The 18,947-nt window shown below is 42.1% G+C and overlaps 1 protein-coding gene across 1 annotated transcript in view; it reads left to right on the top strand.

The window, feature by feature from the left end:
• The window catches only part of LY86 (lymphocyte antigen 86), a 32,580-nt gene extending 14,337 nt beyond the window's left edge, over positions 1 to 18,243 (top strand). Inside the window, exons 2-5 of the mRNA XM_048839786.2 lie at positions 6,247 to 6,333; positions 7,160 to 7,288; positions 13,673 to 13,725; positions 16,718 to 18,243. Of these exons, the coding sequence (XP_048695743.1) occupies positions 6,247 to 6,333; positions 7,160 to 7,288; positions 13,673 to 13,725; positions 16,718 to 16,801 (353 nt within the window). The 3' untranslated portion in view covers positions 16,802 to 18,243. The remainder of the gene's footprint in view (positions 1 to 6,246; positions 6,334 to 7,159; positions 7,289 to 13,672; positions 13,726 to 16,717) is intronic.
• The last annotated feature ends 704 nt before the right edge of the window (positions 18,244 to 18,947 follow it).

Genomic DNA, 18,947 nt, shown 5'->3' with positions numbered 1-18,947 from the left:
AACCCAGTTTTCCACTGAAAAACAGTTTTAACTAAAAAATTTTGACCAGCCTTCGGGCCGTGATTCAGTGAGATGGTTAAAAAACAGACCCATCCCATTTAAAAGAGCAAGACCAAACTGTAGTTGTTGCAATATAATTTTGTAACCGTGTCCCCCGATGAAAACTTAACTGTTGGGACTTTTAACCATTCAACCATCTGTAGCTCTTATGCAAGCTCAACGTATTACAGAAAGCAGTGGCAGCTGCAATTAGAGCAACGCTGGTTGATACATTTGAGCCACTGACTCCTGATTAGTCCAAAATCTGAGCAGCTGCTTCCTACACTTTATCATCACACTTTCCATTAAATACAGAAGTGAGAGATTCACTTGTAGAAGCAAAGAGGAAACCAACCCGAGAGGGGACAGAGAAAAGTGGGGAGGAGGCCCTAGATGCTTTAGAGAAAAGAGAAGTCTAAAACCATATTTCCCACAAGAGCAAGAAATGACTCTTTTCACCTCATTGTAATGACTTTTGAAACCAAAGTTGCAAAACAAGAAGTGACAGAAAGAAAAAAGAAACCAAGCTATCAGGTCCCTCTGACTCTTGTGTAACTGTTAAACAGCTCCCTTGGCACCATCCTTTTCTAGTCCGTCACACAACTAAAGGGACTCGTTCATTGAAAGAAAAAATAAAATGCAGCTCACTGGCATGAAGCCTTGGGCAAATATCATTGCCTTTTTGTCTCACTGCTTTATTTTATAGTTATTTTTAAGAACAGAAATTAAGTTTCGGGTGGTCCTTTGGAGAGCTTACATGCTTCCCTGGTCTAGGGTTGTTTGGGGTTTCTTTTACGATATTCGCCCCTCTTACGATATTCGCCCCTCTTCTCTTCATTGCCTCTTGCTTTTTCCTTTCCATTTGTGCATTTGAGTCACCGGACTTCATTGCTTACAGGTTCCCTCCACGCTTTCATCCCTGCTGGCCCCACCTTCCAGTCACATGTATAGTTTAAACTTGTGGGAAGGGGAGGACCATTGTAAAGACCGCATTCAAACTGGACACAATGCACTGCTGCCACAGCAACCCAGCCTCACAGAAGACAATCTTGACTCCAGCTTGGGGCGCCATTTCAGATTTTGATGGCAGGGAGAGGGGCAACTTTAACCACAATTTCAGGGGCTACTTAGGCTCCTGAAAACTCTAGGATTTTTTTTGCAGATAATAACTTCGAAATTAGCTGATTGGAGCACTGTATCTAATTCCTATATAAAAAAAAAGAATTAAATATTAGACCCACTTAGCTCTAATACTAACATGTTCTCACATCTTATGTCAAGTCACTTAAGGGACACTGGTTAGGTTTAAAATTTTAATGTATATTCTTACTTTGTTTCTAACTCTTGATTACAACAATTGAAAAGTTTCAGAGTAACAGCCGTGTTAGTCTGTATTCGCAAAAAGAAAAGGAGTACTTGTGGCACCTTAGAGACTAACCAGTTTATTTGAGCGTAAGCTTTCGTGAGCTACAGCTTACTTCATCGGATGCATACCGTGGAAAATACAGAAGACGTTTGTTTTTATACACACAAACCATGAAAAAAATGGGTGTTTATCACTACAAAAGGTTTTCTCTCCCCCCCCCACCACCCTACTCTCCTGCTGGTAATAAGCTATAATTTCAGAAAGGGGAACTACACAAAAATGAGGAGGTTAGTTAAACAGAAATTAAAAGGTACAGCACCAAAAGTGAAATCCCTGCAAGCTGCATGGAAACTTTTTAAAGACACCATAATAGAGGCTCAACTTAAATGTATACCCCAAATTAAAAAACATAGTAAGAGAACCAAAAAAGTGCCACCATGGCTAAACAACAGAGGCAAAGAAGCTGTGAGAGGCAAAACAGTCATCCTTTAAAAAGTGGAAGTTAAATCCCAGTGAGGAAAATAGAAAGGAGCATAAACTCTGGCAAATGAAGTGTAAAAATATAATTAGGAAGCCTGACTTCAGTACTGGGCAAACCGGTTATGACTTACTAAAGAACAAAATTGTCAGACACATAGATGAACATAATTTGTTGGGGAAGAGTCAACATGGTTTTTGTAAAGGGAAATCATGCCTCACCAATCTACTAGAATTCTTTGAGGGGGTAAACAATCATGTGGACAAGGGTGATCCAATGGATATAGTGTACTTAGATTTTCAGAAAGCCTTACACAAGGTCCCTCACCAAAGGCTCTTAAGCAAAGTAAGCTGTCATGGGATAAAAGGGAAGGTCCTCTCATGGATTGGTAACTAGTTAAAAGATAGGAAACGAAGGGTAGGAATAAATGGTCAGATTTCAGAATGGAGAGAGGTAAATAGTGGCATCCCCCAGGGGTCTTACTGGGCCAAAGCCTATTCAATATATTCATAAAGATCTGGAAAAAGGGGTAAACAGTGAGGTGGCAAAATTTGCAGATGATATAAAATTGCTCAAGATAGTTAAGTCCCAGGCAGACTGCAAAGAGCTCAAAAGGATCTCTCAAAACTGGGTGTCTAGGCAACAAAATGGCAGATGAAATTCAATGTTGATAAATGCAAAGTAATGCACATTGGAAAACATAATCCCAACTATACATATAAAATGATGAGGTCTAAATTAGCTGTTACCACTCAAGAGAGATTTCAAAGAGAGTTGTTGGAGTCACTGCGGATAGTTCTCTGAAAACATTCACTCAATGTGTAGCAGCAGTCAAAAAAGCCAACAGAATTTTGGGAATCATTAGGAAAAAGGGATAGATAATAAGACAGAAAATATCACATTGCCTCTATATAACTCCAGGGTACGCCCACATCTTGAATACTACATGCAGATGTGGTCGCCCATCTCAAAAAAGATATATTGGAATTGGAAAAAGTTCAGAAAAGGGCTGTTTTGTCTAACCAAAAATGGTTAGACGTATGGAACAGCTGCCATATGAGGAGAGATTAATAAAATTGGGATTTTTCAGCTTGGAAAAGAAATGACTAAGAGGGGATATGATAGAGGTCTACAAAATCATGACTAGGGTGGAGAAAGCAAATCAGGAAGTGTTACTTACTCCTTCTCATAACACAAGAACTAGGGGTCACCAAATGAAATTAATAGGCAGCAGGTTTAAAAAAAACAAAAGGAAGTATTTCTTCACACAACGCACACTCAACCTGTGGAACTCCTTGCCAGAGGATGTTGTTAAAGCCAAGAGTATAACAGGGTTCAAAAAAGAACTAGATAAGTTCATGGAGGATAGGTCCACCAATGGCTATTTGCCAGGATGGACAGGGATGGTGTCCATAGCCTCTGTTTGCCAGAAGCTGGGAATGGGCGACAGGGGATGTATCACTTGATGATTACCTGTTCTGTTCATTCCCTCTGGGGCACCTGGCATTAGCCACTGTCAGAAGACAGGATACTGGACTAGATGGATCTTTGGTCTGACCCAGTAGGGCCATTCTTGTGTTCTGAAATCATCACATATCCACTTGACTCCAGGAGCTGGGGCTTTAAGGAAAACAATTATCATGAGACTCATGATAAAATTATGAGAGTTGGCAATACTGCTTTAACTTCTATTTAAAGGCTAGTTACTTTCCAAAAGGCTCTTAAACACAACATTACAGTGATTGAGTTGCAGTTCTCACAAGAGAATATTTAAAACCAAGCAACAAGAAAATTCCATATTTTAAAGTTGAGAAAAACATTGAGACTTCTACGGTATATCAGGGCCACTGCAGGCAGGAAAGGAAAATAAACAGGCACAGGAGCTCTGGGCAGCTCTTCCTCTTGAGAGAAAGTTGGAGGGTCAATTCTTCTACTCCTTAATCCAGTAAAACTTCTATTGCCATCAGTGCCTCTCCTCCTAGATATTAACATGTGCTTAATAACTATGTATTTCATACTTAACTATCTCAGCCATCTTATCCAGGGCTACACATTGGCTCAGGGACTACATTTTCTGGTATATTCTGAACAGTGCTAAGCACACAGATGGTGCCCAGTGAATAATACAAATCATGATAATAATCGTCAACTTTATGGACTCTGCGGATGCAATTTTTATTCTTTGTTCTGGAATTGGCCTGGATACAGCTGAAACCCTAAGAATTTGAGGCATAAACACATCTGATGCTTTTATGACACTTTCTGATTCCTTCCTTTTCTCGAACTTAGAACAAAAAAATGACAAAACAAAATGGTTTTCAGTTAAAATGCACAGCAGGCATTGCCACCTCTTGGGAGTTAAGCGATCTCCTCTCTTCTGACTCTCATTCTCCATCCTTCCTGACCTCTGTGCTGCTTTTCATGCTGTCAACCATGGCATCCATCCTAACCTCCTGGGACCATTTCCTGGAGTCTCAGAGAACTGGCCGCCTTGGTTTGGCTCCCATCTATCAGAGTCCTCTTTTTTTTGTAGCATGCAGCAGAGAGATAGGCTGGTCTGTTGGATAAGGAGTTAGCCCTGAAAGACCTGGGTTCTACTCCCCCCCCCCCATGGACTTCCTGCATGATCTCAGGCCAGTGTGTTAAGGACAGAGTTTCAAAACCTTTTAGGCACCCAAAGATGCAGCTAGGCATCTAGTGGGGTTTACAAAGTACCTAACCTTCTAGGCACTTTTGAAAATCCCACTAGGTGCCTAAATACCTTTGAAAATCTGGCCTTTAGAATGAGTGTGCCTCAGTGCCCCTGCTCTACCTCACCAAGGGGCTGAGGAGAAATAGGTTAGACCTCGTGAGGCGCTCAGATACTATGGTGATGGGGCCACACAAGTACCACAGGAGAGTGGGAACTTCTCTATACCAATGCTAGCCCTTCCCTGGGTTTTGGCCCCTTCGTTTCATGTATGTCCCCAAATCTCCACCTTTTCTGAATGTAACCTTGGCCCAGAGGGCTTGGCTGTATTATTTCTGAGTCCCCTGTGTTATCTCTAAAACAACCTCCTCCCTCCCACCCACCCACTTCCCCAGGGATTCCTGTTTTACAGGAGCAGAGAGTCCTGTGGCACCTTATAGACTAACAGACGTATTGGAGCATAAGCTTTCGTGGGTGGATACCACTTCGATGGATGCATGTAGACTTCCAGATCCTTAACTTAATCACCAGCCCTTTCTTGTCTTAATCGCCCCCCCTCTGTTTGTAAACAAAATACTGACTCCCTGCCCCAGGGGCACATTTCCTCTGCAGAACTTACATTTCACACCAATGCTTTGCTGTAGCTTCACCTGGGAGCTCGCACACCTCCTGTATGAAACTCAGGAGGCGCTCCCGCCCCACTTTGCCCCCCGAAATGGCTCCCCGCTAGAATTGCAAAGATGTGAAACTGTCCCTATCCCACCATTTCCAGATCAATAAAATGTCACATGCAAAGCCCGGGCTAAGATTTTCAAAAAATAGGAGCCTAAAGTTAGGCTCCTATGTTCTTAGCTAGGCACTAAGTGACCTGATTTTCATTCACCAGACAACTTCCCCTGAAGTCAACCATGGTTTCTAAAATGTTCTGAACAGGTTTGTTTTGGTCTGTGCCAGGGGTTCTCAAACTTCATTGCACTGTGACCCCCTTCTGACAACAAAAATTACGATACAACCCCAGGAGGGGGGACCGAAGCCTGAACCTGCCCGAGTCCCACTGCCCTGGGTGTGGGGGGCCAAAGCCAAAGGGATTCAGCCCCAGGCACAGGGCCTGTAACCTGAGCCCTGCCACCAAGGCTGAAGCCCTAGGGCTTCCGCCCCGGGTGGTGTAGGTTTGGCCCCAGCAAGTCTAATGCCAGTCTAATGGTGATCTCATTAAAAAGAAGTCACGACCCACTTTGGGGTCCTGACTCACAGTTTGGGAACCGGTGATCTACGCTTGCAGTTAAACCAGGTTCAGCACTGGCTCAGCTGCAATTGTTGTCGACACCCAGCATCAGAAATGGATATGCTGACAAAGCCTTAAAGTATTAAATAATTTAAGGACTGGCCAGGTCCTAATGGCTAGAAAAGAGGAAGGTGGGGGGGGAAAGGATTCCAGCTGAAAGCAAACGTAGTTGAGATTAGTGTGATGTCAATGAAACAGGCACAGAGCAGTCTAATCCTTTTGCCACACGATGTCGGAGTTTGGGGATTATGTTTGGGAGAATTTCAAAGAAAATATGTATGACTTGATTTTCATAAGGATTCTATTCTTTTATCATTATTTTTTATGAAGTAGAGTTCCCATGCACTGGAAATAAAAGTAAAAATCAATTGCCTGTTACCTTTTGACAGATCCCGTGCAAGATTTTGCTCTTAGCATCGATGGTTGTTCCAAAATCTTAACGAATACTTTTGACATCAGAGCTGCAATGATCTTAAGTAAGTAAAGTGCTGTTTTTGAGTGTTACAAATAAGATACTTCACTGGGCATGTGTCGGTGTTAAAGAGGGTCTGATGAATAATAATCAAGTGCTTTTGATAAAACATGAGAGGGTTTATTGCTCTCATGCGAGGGTCCAGGGGCTCAGACACAGATTGGGCCTCAGGAGGCATAGATTCTCTTCTCAGCTGTGTCTCTGACCTGCTGCGTGACCTTGAGCAAGTCACTTCACTCTGCCCCCACCCCCATCCCCGTGCCTTTGTTTCCCCTCCCTCCCTCCCTCTGTCAGCCTGTTCACTTGTAAACTTGTTTGGGCAGGGGGTTGTCCTTTGGGTATTGTCTTCACTCCTCCGGAGTTAGCCTAGATAGAGAGTGAGAGCGACCACACTGTGAAATAACACTTGAGCTGCTGTGGCTCACTGGTGTGCAGCACTAAGACTTCTGGGGGCAGGTCTGTTTTCGGGGATCACAAGCGAGACAAATTTGAGGGTTATATTACAATCATTGCACATGCTTGTTCACAACCCCCGACTGCAAGGTTTGAATCCAGTAGCCTCAAAAGGAAGCTACTCTTCATTCAGTACATGTCTTGTTATCTACCACCAGGGACATTACAGGGCAGTTTCTGTATTGCATAGTGTTCTATGGATTCAGGAACCCTCAGTGGAGTTGGGGCCTAAATAAGAAAAGAATAGGATCTTTTTAAAACAAATAATAAACTAATTATTTAATTCATTTAATTAATACATTAATTATAAAGTAAATAATAATAGCTCAATTTCCAAACAGTTCTCTCCCTGAACTCTTCTTCTGTTTTCTGCGTAGGACACAACATCAAGGAACTGTCTCTGAACGTTAATCTCATCATAAATGGGAAGAGTATCCTAGCCTACTCACAGAAACTTTGTGAGCCGAATGACCGCAGGTTTATTTTCTGTGGAAAGAGAAAAGGAGGTAATTTTACCTAGCACACTAAACACTTGATGGGTGCTGAACACTGCAAGCGGGACACACCTGCTGTACGGCTGAATGTACCGCTACTTCCTAACATTCTGTGGACTTCAACAGAATGTTAGTGGATGACAGCAACACAGTAGAGGAGCGTCATTTTACTTTTAAAGTCTTCTTTTTGCATAACGGGCTCACTAGCTTGTGTTTTAATGGCACAGAGGTCTGAGTGCTATATACATCAGAGCTCAAGGGAAATTTAGAAGGATAATCTATAACTCAACATATAATGTAAATAAGTAGCATGGGCCTACACCCCTTATGTTCAGTAGCAGTCTTATTTCAACAAGACTGTTTGCATGTCTGAGGACTATTGCAGGATTGTCTCCTATTTTTGTAAAAGAAAGGGCTGAGCTAAAGAACAAGATTACTTGAGAAATGTCTCCTATCTAAAAAGTTGTGTTTCCTGTTCACTGATCCAGAATCCTTTCATAGAAGTTGCGCATGAGTAAGGATTAAAGACTGCAGCATTTGGACCATGATACATTTTGGTACTATCTAAGGTGTTTGGTTTTATTTAAGGATCTCTGATAATAATAAATCCTTACTCTTCCTGATTCCATGCTCATCTCTTTGGGCTGATTTGAAAAGAAAGGTGGGTGGAGGGCAATTTCCCAGGGAGTTAAGAGAATGGCAGTTTAGTAAGTTAGCTTTGAAAGCTATTTTTCCCCAGTCACCTGCATCTCCATCAGCACTATGATAATTCATTTTCCTGTAGGGCTGTGGGTTTGGTGACCATGCACTGTACTGTTGACAAGATGGCCTCAGGGGAATTGCTAAGACATTTCACACAGTACAGAGATATCAAAAAGAATAGCAGAGAAATACTGCACAAGCAACCAATTATGTAAATTCTGCAAGCCAGACAGACAGAAAAATTAAATTCAGAAGCTTTCTCAATAGTGTATTGAATTAAAGAAAAAATAAGATACCCACAGCCCTACTGGAAGACTGTCTTATTCTGACGAAGTGCTCAATAACACCCTGTAGAAAACACATTAAGGAAACCTAGAGTCGATCCTGAGCCCAGCACAAGCTGCTGTTTACACATTAAGCCACATAGCCAAACCCTTCTGGGGTTCGCAGCAGGTCCTTAATCTTAACCTGGCAGGGAGATTGTTTTCACTAATTGAAGTACATCAGGATATAAAACAACACTTGATTGTTTAAATAATGCCATGTATCTTCATTTAGAAGCTGCCCTCAATTAATAACAGAACCTTATCACACAGTTGTTAATAGAAGCCATGTTGTTCCCATGCAATCCACAGAGGGAAGCGGTTAAGTTTGCTAGATGATGGGGCTCCAAAATGGATAGTCAGTGTATGTTTTTACATTGTATTGTAATGCAGTTTGATCTCCAGCCCCACATAGAGCAGCTCAGCACAGCCACATTTGAAGGCTGTGTCTACACTAGCACTTTTGTCAGTATAACTTATGTCACTCAGGAGTGTGAGAAAACAACCCTCTGAGTGACATAAATTACACCAACAAAAGCACCGGTGTGGACAGCGCCATGTCAGCGGGAGATGCTCTCTTGCCAACATATCTACCACTGCTCGTTGACGGTGATTTAATTATGTTAACAGGAAAGCGCTCTCCCACTGGCATAGAGCAGCTACACAGAAGACCTTACAGCGGCGCAGTGGTACAGCCGTACCACTGCAAGGTCTCTAGTGTAGACGTAGCCCAGCTGTTTGCATTTTTGTTAAACTTGACCATTGCCATGTGTAGAGAGGGCCATAATTTGAGCTGTCAAATATGAGGTAAAGGAAGTGTGAAGATGGCAGAGTGCTCTTTTTAGAGCTGAATTTTGTCAATTAGAGCCCCATCTTCATTGCACATTGAGTAACATTTGTAAAGCAAATTTTATTTGACCTCGGTTTAAATATAGTTGCTAGCTGGTTTTGATTGGCCACTTTAGTGAGAACAAAGACTGTAAAGCTTTCTCCTACCGCCCTCCTAAAAAAGCCACAGGCTTTAGAGTTTGTTCTGTTTATAGATCTTGTGGCTCTTTTTTGAGAGCACCAGGAATATCTGGTGCTGAGAGAGAGGAGGGTGTAGTGGAAAGGAATTGAGGAGGCGTCAAAGGTGGCAAATAGAGAACATTTTCCTTCCTCTGTTATCTTTTACTTCTATATCAGTGACTCATGATTGGAACGGTCTTGTCAGAACAAACATAGATGGATGTTTTACCAACATCTTCGTTTCAATTATAGTATTTGTTACCTATCTTTTTACTTTTATTTAAACAAATTGTATAATGGTCATAACCGGACTAGCAAAGCTGACGAGGTCTCTCAAACATGATTCTGAACAACTTATGTCTGTTTCTTTGAGATCTAAACCCATTACACTCTCTTCTGTTCCGCAGAAGGCAAAAAAGTGAATTTTAGTAGTGAAAAAAATCGTTGCTAAAGTCTTTGTGGTATTAAGTTTAGAGATGAGCTTCCTCCCTCTAGGGAGGAATTTTTCTGATCTTCGTTCATATCCCACACAAGAAAATAGTTACATAAGAGTTAGGGTTGCTCAAGTGTACTTCCCATTTACACAGTCACAAAAACCAGAAAAACCACACATTATGGTAACATTAGGATCAACATCCAGCACAACTCAGAGACCTTACCCAATTAATGCCCAAACACTCTCACAGACTTTGCGGCTGCACAAACTCACTTTTTCAGATCCAACACAGGACGCTCAAAGCACACACCCAATTTCTTGCAATCATACTCAACCAAAAAAACCTTCACTCGGACCTTAGTTACAAATTAACATACACATGTAATGGCTTGTGTGTATAATGTGTTACACTTGCAGAGTATTAGATGTGAAGTTAGGTATTTCTTTTGAGTGCAATTGTGAGGAAATGGACATGTATTCTCAGCAAGAAGCTAAACCACAGAGCTGGGTTCTGGTCTGATCTGCCACATGACCTTGAGCAAGAAACTCATCCTCTCCACTCACTTTACGGTTGGGAGAAACTGAGGTGAATGATACTCACCCAGCTCCAATATTTATAGATGAGCACTGTTCAGATCAGTTCTGAACCAACAGAATTCATGGCAGTTGTGCCATCGAGTTGAATGGATGTAGGATCCAGCCCTAGACGAGCTAAGTATTACTGTATTATTACTCACACAGAAAAAAAATAAAAATTCTATAAAGGTTAAAAGCCCAGAAAAGGAAGAGGTGGGTGCAGATGTACTGGGGCCTTTGAACATTCTTACACTTGTTATACTGTATAAAGATTTTTAACCTAAGAAAGAGTTGAGAAAGAGGAGTCAGAATTTCATTATAGGTGTTTTGTCAGAAATGAGAGGCAGCTTCACAAGAACAAGTAACTTGAAGTAATTTACAGGAAATTCTTACTCACTCCACTTCCTTCTGTAAATTGCTAGAGACCTGTTGATGGCAGGGAGAAGGAATACATTACTTTTGTTAGGAAGTAAGAGTGAAAAGAACCCACAAAATAGAAAAGAAAGCCTGAAGTCAGCAATACCTAGAGACCTTTTTATGATGTTCTGCAGAAAACCTCTTCAGTCATGTTAGCCCTTAAGAGAAGGGTTGAGCATGGAAGATAATGTCCCAAGAACACTGGCTGTTTTGCACTAACAGATGCTGTGACTTATTAGTATCTTGTACATATGAAGATGGAGGAATTTTTTGACTGGAAAGTTTGCCATAATTTATAAATTGATCCCGTAAATAATATCAGTCTTTCACACTATATAACCTATGTGAACTCAGACAGGAAAGTTCCAAAGAGGCAATACTTTGCATTCAATGCACAAAGCTAAGTGTTTGTCTTAGTTATAATTACTGCAACTAATTCATCTCATTTGCCCCCCACTGATAGGTAAATGCAAGGGTTTAGGAAGATGCACTGTATCAAGAATACTATGTTAAACTGGAATCCCAAAAGCAAAACATGCATTCAGTTGGATTCAGCCTCGGGAGACACTGTTTTCTGCTGTAGCCCCAGCTCTGTAAAGTCCACGGAGAGGCAATCACAGTGGTTTCAGGGGCCTGGTTTAAACAACAGCCATGAAAGTGGGAGGTCCTGGTCAGCTAGAGGTTTGGTCGTAAAACCCAGTAGACCTATTGATTCAGAACATCTCCTGGGAGCCTCCAGTAGCTGAAGAATAAAGCTGCTCTCTTCCCCCGCAGTAGAGGCCCACTTACTGGTGCAGGGGAGAAGAGTCCATTTCCCCATCTGTGTAATAGAGCTGATATTCATCCAGGTCGCAAAGGAATAGAACTCGGGGGTGCACAGCTCCTAGCCCCCTACTAAATTCCAGATCAGCTCCACCAGACACCCCAAAGAATAATACTGGTAGTGGTGGTTTCTGCTCAGCACACAGTAGTCCTAAGAATAGCTCCTGCTGCTATCACCTCAAGCAAGGGTGTGGCCATAACACATGGGCAGGACCTCAGGGTCTCCTAATGAGGGAAGTACATCTACAGCCCAGGATTGCCTTAATCTAGCCCTGGCAGGATGGTCAAAGTTTGCTTTATGGTGTAATAGAAAAATTAGCATCTACCTTCACCAGGGAGATACTAGCAGCCACACACATTCAGAAGCATGTGTGTTGTCTGATTTTGTCTAATTCAGTTTCAAACATAGGTTTTGCAAAGCTAGGACACCGCCATTTCACTTTCAATCCCTTGCCAGTTCTGAAATACTCCAGGGCTGACTCCATTGACTCATGTGATTTGTGAAGAGTCTCTATCTCCAACTGGTAGGGAAGGTTTCAGAGCCCATACTTCCTCCACTTTTGTCCTCTGCTGCTATCCAGGACTTGTTGGGCAGTTTGATCCTGGTTCCGAGCTGCCTGTCCTACTTGCTGCATTTTCCTTCTCAAACACGGCCCACTGCAGGAGATTCTACAGAAAGGGGTTGCTTTCTGCATTGCACTGTCCACACCAGCACTTTACAAATAGGACAGCTCCCATCTACACCTCTGCTTCTGCAACTGCTTAAACCCCTGCACAAACTTTATTCACACCGAGTCCCAGCGTAATCACTGCCCTAAGTAAAGTTGTGCAAGTGCTTCAATGTCTGCAGAATCCAGGCCTATAACTCCCTTCTAGGGTCTAGCAAAATGAAACAGAACAGGGTTTTGCTGTATTTTTAAAATTTTGAGTCATTACTCGATGCAGGAGAGAAGCCTCAGACTCTATGGCTCCTGCTTCATGCACAGAAGTGAGCAACCATGGCAACAGCTCTTTGAAAAGGAAAACGCTTCCCATGGCACAGGTGAAGCAGCTGGAGAGTCCAGGCCATGAGCCAGCTGTAGTCTAGTGAATTGGATTTAGGGTCAGCAGCCAAAATATCCTGAATTCTAATCCTAGTGTTGATGTCAACATTTTGGGCCCCTTAGGCAAGTCACTTGCTCTCTCTGCCTTAATTTCCTCTTTTAGTAAAGTGGGAGATAATATATAGGAATCTTGCAGCTGTGCATGAGGATCAGTTATTGCTTGTGCCATACTTTAAAAATGTGAAGTATAAGGTAGTAGTAAGAGAGACCAGGCTCAGACAGCAGTCAGGGAGCTGTAGAGATCAGTTACAGGAGAAAGGATCCAGGCAGAGAGAAGACAGAAAAATTCACACAAAAGGATAAAATATTACTTCCCCCTCCCTGTCAAAGCAGAAGTGGCAGTAAATTTCACAGCTCATCTACGGGATAGGGCTCAGACATGCAGCTGCAGAGGACAATGAAGTGAGCAGACCCTGTATATCTGTAAATCTGGCCCAATCAGAATGGCTCACGCATAGTGTCCACTAGTGCTGAAATCACCCTCCTTTCATGAAGCTCTCAATAATAAGCAGTGAAAAGGGAGTGAGTGTGCCTAGTGGTTAGAGGGCTGGAGACTGGAAGATGGGTTTCTATACCTGGCACTGACACCAACCTGATACCTTTGGCAAGTCGCTGAACCTCTGTGTATCTGTTTACTCACTTGTGAAATGTGTACTTCCACTACACTAGTATACTGTTCAGTAAAAACTCAGAAGTCAGGTATCTCCGGATGGAATGTGCTTATTAACTGCATGAGCACTCAGTGACTGCTTCACCTTAGGCTCTCAGAAACTGCTGTTCACACAGGTCTTACCTCAGAGGCTTACGACATTCATCAGCATAGTCTCTCCTACACTAGGAAGATGGTCCATACCTGTACACTTCTCTCAGAGAGCTAGTGTCCCTAAAGATTTTTAAGTCCTAGAGCACTTGTCACTGACGGTTTCAAAGTACTGCTATAAAATAGGGCATACTATAAGCTGCTTGTTTTCTTTGTGCATTGCACAATCATCATCCATTTGTTTTTCAGAACATATCTACTATGAAGGGCCTGTCACGTTGGGAATCCATGAAATCCCTCAAGTAAGTTCCCTGCGGTTATGTCCTGAAATCTAAGTTACCTGACTAAGAGCAAAAAGCGCAATAATAATGGGTGATTTCGACTATCCCCATATCGACTGGGTAAATGTCACCTCAGGGCATGATGCAGAGATAAAATTTCTAGACAGCAAGAGTGACTGTTTCTTGGAGCAGCTAGTCCTGGAACCCACAAGGGGGGCAGCAATTCTTGATTAAGTCCTAACTGGAGCCCAGAATCTGGGCCAAGAGGTGACTATGCCTGAACCAATCAGTAATAGTGACCATAATGCACTTAAATGTAACTTTTTCATAAAGGGGATAAAAGCCCCCCAAAACCTACCATGGTAACATTTAACTTTGAAAAGGTGAACTACACAAAAGTGAGGATGCTTGTTAGATGGAAATTAAAAGGAGCTATCACAAGGGTTAAATGCCTGCAAGTATATGGGGTACTATTTAAAAACACCGTAATAGAGGCTCAGACTAAATGTTTACCCCCAACCAGAAAAGACAATAAGAGGACTAAAAGAATGCCACCATGGCTGAAAATCAGAGTAACGTTTAGAAAGACATCTTGGAGTCACTGTGGATAGCTCTCTGAAAACTTCAGCTCCGTGAATAGCAGCAGTCAAGAAGGCTAACAGAATGTTAGCAACCATTAGGAAAGGGATAGAAAATAAGACAGAAAATATCACAATGCCACTCTATAAATTCAGGTGCTGCCACATCTTGCAATGCTGTGTCCAGTTCTGGTCACCCAATCTCAAAAAGAATATAGTGGAACTGAAAAATGTTCAGAGAAGGGCAACAGAGATGATCAAGGATATGGAATGGCTTCCATACGTGGAAAGACTAAAAAGATTAGGGTTGTTCATCTTAGAAGAGCAACGACTAAAGGGGGATATGGTAGAGGTCTCTTAAATTGTGAATGGTGTGGAAAAAGTGAATAGAGAAGTGTTATTTACCCTTTCCCACAATACACAAATGTGGCATCATCAGATGAAATTAACAATCAGCAGCTTTAATACAAACAAGAGGAAGTACTTTTTCATACAATGCACAATTAACTGGTTGAGGTCATTGTCATGAGATGTTGTGATGGCCAAAAATGTAACTGGGTTCAAAAAAGAATTAGGTCAATTCATGGAGGATAGGTCCATCAATGGCTATTAGCCAAGATGATCAGGCATGCAACCCCATGTTTGGAGCAACCCTAAACCTCTGACTGCCAGAAGCCAGGAAGGAAAGACTCAACTGCCCTGTTCTGTACACGTCACCTGAAGCTCTGGTACGGGTCACTCTTGGAAACAGGATACAGTGACAGACGGACCACTGGTCTGACTCAGTATGACAAGTCTTATGTCCTTAAGAACCACCACATGGTCCTACCAGAATGTCCCTAGTACAGCAACATATTCATTCTTCTAGTAACTGGAGGCTGGGGACATTCAGCACTGTAAGTTTCCCCCATGATTGTAGTTTGTCTCTCTAGTACACTGCCCTGCCCTGCCCTGCCCTGACTCTTGCATTGGTAGCAAGGGAAGCAGCGCCTCCTGGTGATTCCTAAGAGGAAGGTCACCTCTGCAAGGGCCCATTAGCACCACTGGAGCAATTCTTTCTATACCAGTAGTTGCTGCAAGGATCTTAAACTCGCTGAAGACTTAAGATGAGAGTCGAGGGTAGTGGGGAAGGGGAAGAAATGGAGAAAGGAAGAAATGGAGAGGAGGTGAAAGGAGTTTGGAGTAGAAGACAACCTCTCTCTCCTCTCTTTTCCTTCCCATCAGTCCCTCCCTTCTACTCTCATTGGCCTATTTTACCCCCTCCCCTTCCCTGCTCATCTATTATGTCTTTGGAAGTAGCATACTCCATACTGAACCAATCTCCTGCTTGAATTTCAACAGACAGTCTCACAGTGCCAGAAACGCTGAAAGCCTCCTAGCCTCTGTTTACCTGCCCAGGCACAACTAAGCGCTGTGCTCGGCCAGGCAAAGACACCGAGCATTTGCCAAAGAGTTGATGAAGCCAGTGGAAGGGGGCAGAGGGGTCTAGATCAAAGTAGCCATTGGTTAAGAACTTACAGGTGGAGAGAATCATGGCCACCAAAACTAAAGTGTACAATCCCATTAAGCAGTCAAGGACCTATTACCGCTTCATTCTGCAGAGAAGACCAAATGTGGCTCAATAATCCAGAATTAAAACAAATTTTTGTGTTAAGTCCTCCTCTCAATCTCTTAAGTGAGCTTAGCCACCTGACTTTCCCAATACTTCTCTGGTTGGTAGGAGGAGAGAGATATTTTGACCTATGAAATTAGGATGTCCCCTAAGCCCAGGTCTACACATTTGGACCGTGCATAGTTTCTCTTCTACATTGGGCAGACTGCTGATGTGAAATTGTCCCCAGAAGGAAGCGTTATTGTTACTACCTCTTTTGTTGAAACTAAAATACAGCAAGTTCTGTCTGTGTCATGTGTTTCTACAGATGATACTTTTTTTTAAAATACCCAATTAATATGTTAACATCTGTGAAAATTCATCTGAAGTTATAATAGTGCAATATTTGAACAATAAGATTAGCGTGGGATGAATCCCAGTCAAAAGAACATTTCTCCCACTCTGATTACACAGCAGCTGCAAAGTAAAGAGAAAGCCTTAATAACAAAAGCCCAGGTGCAATTGTTTCAGAAAGAGCAAGAAAAGCTACATGGACCTGAAAGGAATTTTTAAATATCAAAGAGTTTTGTTTCCCTGTGGAAGCATTTACCACCATGTTTTAATTTTGAATTTGCTGTGCTACCAACATTTGACATCTACGAAGAGAGACATTTGGCAAGAAAAATGAGCCACACCTTTTACCACCATTGAAATATATTTGGACTGGAAGAGCTTTCAGGACGGGCATAACTATTTTAACGAAAAAGGGGACTCTCTCCTATGAAGAGAGACAGTTCTGTACTATTTGTGTGCTAATCTAATGTTTTGCTTTTGTTTCACACAGGGAGAGTACAAAGTTTCAGTGAAGCTGTATAATGGAGACCATCTCACTGTTGCTTGTGCTGATTTTACCATAAAAAATAAATAATTTTTCCCCATATAAAGCAAAGAAGCGATCAGAAAGAGTTCATTTAAAGTGGTAGGTCACCAAAATAGTGCAAGCTTTGTAGCTAAGAAAGCTAGTTATATTCTACAGTGATACTGAAGAAAATAATTCCACTCAGAGGTTCGGGTGCTATTCTTGTTTATAATCCACTGCTTTTAGGAAGTCACTAGAACCCCAAGAGGTAATTTATCCTATGACATTCACTGTATTCCATTTGCTTTTGTTTCTATAATATATGGCTGCTTTAAAATAGCAAGAGTTTTAAACTCTCAAAAGCCTTCCAGTCCACTAACTACAGAACTGAATGAGACAGGCATTGCTCAGTGAGCTATCTAGCAGGAGGAGATCAGAGCTTGGTGCTTGAACTCTGCCCTCCTTTTTTCCTGGGCTATTGGAGGCAGGAGGGGACAAGGGCATGCCTGCTAGAGCTATGGCTTTTGTGACTGACACTCAGCAGGGAGTCCCAACCACAGAACCCTTTCCTACCTGAACTTGGTGCAACGAATGTCTGTCTCATTTTACATCCGCAGAATCCAATGATAGACTTAGATTGTCCCAGATTTCAATTTTGCTCAGTCTCACATGATATGGGATTTGGAACAGCCTTAGTTTAACTAAATGAGAGGCAGGCCAACATTATAGCAGAGGAGAGGAGTTGCAGTTGCTGCATTAGGAGAGGAGGGCACAAGCACTGCCCAGGTCTTACTCTTATAAATTGACACCTTGGGAACCACTATATTGCACTCAGTCTCTGGTGGGGAGGAGGGAGTGCCTTACATTATCCCTTCCAAATTCAGTACTTACCTAGCACAGCGCCATTTTTTTTTTAAATTAAGCTTCCAGTATCTTACATTGGCTATTACAATATCAAGGTCAGAAAGGCACCCACCCCACAGTTAAACTCTCAACATGCATTCAGTATTACACACTTATCATTTGCAATCAATACAATATGAATGTTACAAAAAGCTGCAGATGCCAGCTGATTTATTAACGGTGAAGAAAACCAAATTATTTATGTTCAGGAAGACATAAGGATAGTAGGGGAAAGGCCTACATGATGTGGAGGCCTCTTCAGATATCCTGATTGCAGCATTCATCCACATACTTTTATAGAAGCTACAGCATAACCTCACTGTAGCCCTGTAGTCCTCAATGGGGATAGAACATCCCCAGCACTTTCTGTGTAGACTCTTTCTAATAAACCCATGAAAAAGAGACCAAAGAATGTAGAAGTATTACACCTGCTATTTGAGCAATCCTTGTGTCATATCTGCTCTCTGGAGTAACAGCACTCCACTCTTTGATTTTTTGGATCAGCTTTTTTGTTTTTTATGTCCTTTTTAATGGCTTGTGAACCATCCTGCTTATATGCTATTATGTCCATCTGCTTCTCAATAAAGTCATATGAAAAAAAGAGTCCTTTATGTTCTTTTTTCTGTTTAGGTATTTTGCCCCTGAGGTCCACCCAAAAGGTAAAGCAAGCAACTCATCAAAAAAGTTACAATTTCTTGCTTGAAACTTGAATATCCTCTCCTCCCTGGCTTTAACAATGCAGAGAAATATCAGGATAAGAGAGACAAGCCATCTTCAGTACTCTCAGGAAGGACCATTCCCCAACTGTTGCCCCCAGATCTCGTCAGAAGAATACATCTCTGAACGAACAGTGCCATTGTGTTCTGAGATGGTCTTCCATTTCCCATCCATGCAGTGGACCTGTTAAACTCAGTTTCACCAACTGTGTTCAAGTCTTCAGGAACTTGATCTACACTATGAAGTTTTACCATGACTGAATATGGTTGTAAATAACCATGTTAACTGACAGTGCTCAACACAAATTAGCGGGCAAAGTGTAAACTCGGACACAACATTCAACATACTGACAGCTAATTGTGATTAAACCTTGCTCTGATCCGGGTTTAAACATAATTAGCTGATGCTATGTTGAACACAGTTTATCCTAGTTGCCTGCTAAACAGTACTCAGCATCATGTTAGTTAACTCAATGAGTCACAACTGTGTTCAGCGACAGTAAAGCTATAAAGGGTAGACCTCTGAGGAAGTATGGGATATCAGCCCACATACAAACAGTTAGACAGCATGGTGCGTGTGGATGTGCACACAATGA

The sequence above is a fragment of the Caretta caretta genome, chromosome 2, assembly GCF_965140235.1.
Source record: "Caretta caretta isolate rCarCar2 chromosome 2, rCarCar1.hap1, whole genome shotgun sequence".
In the NCBI taxonomy this organism is placed as follows: Eukaryota; Metazoa; Chordata; order Testudines; family Cheloniidae; genus Caretta; species Caretta caretta.
The sequence above is the reverse complement of the archived record's forward strand: the minus strand, read 5'-3'. Positions and strand labels throughout refer to the sequence as shown.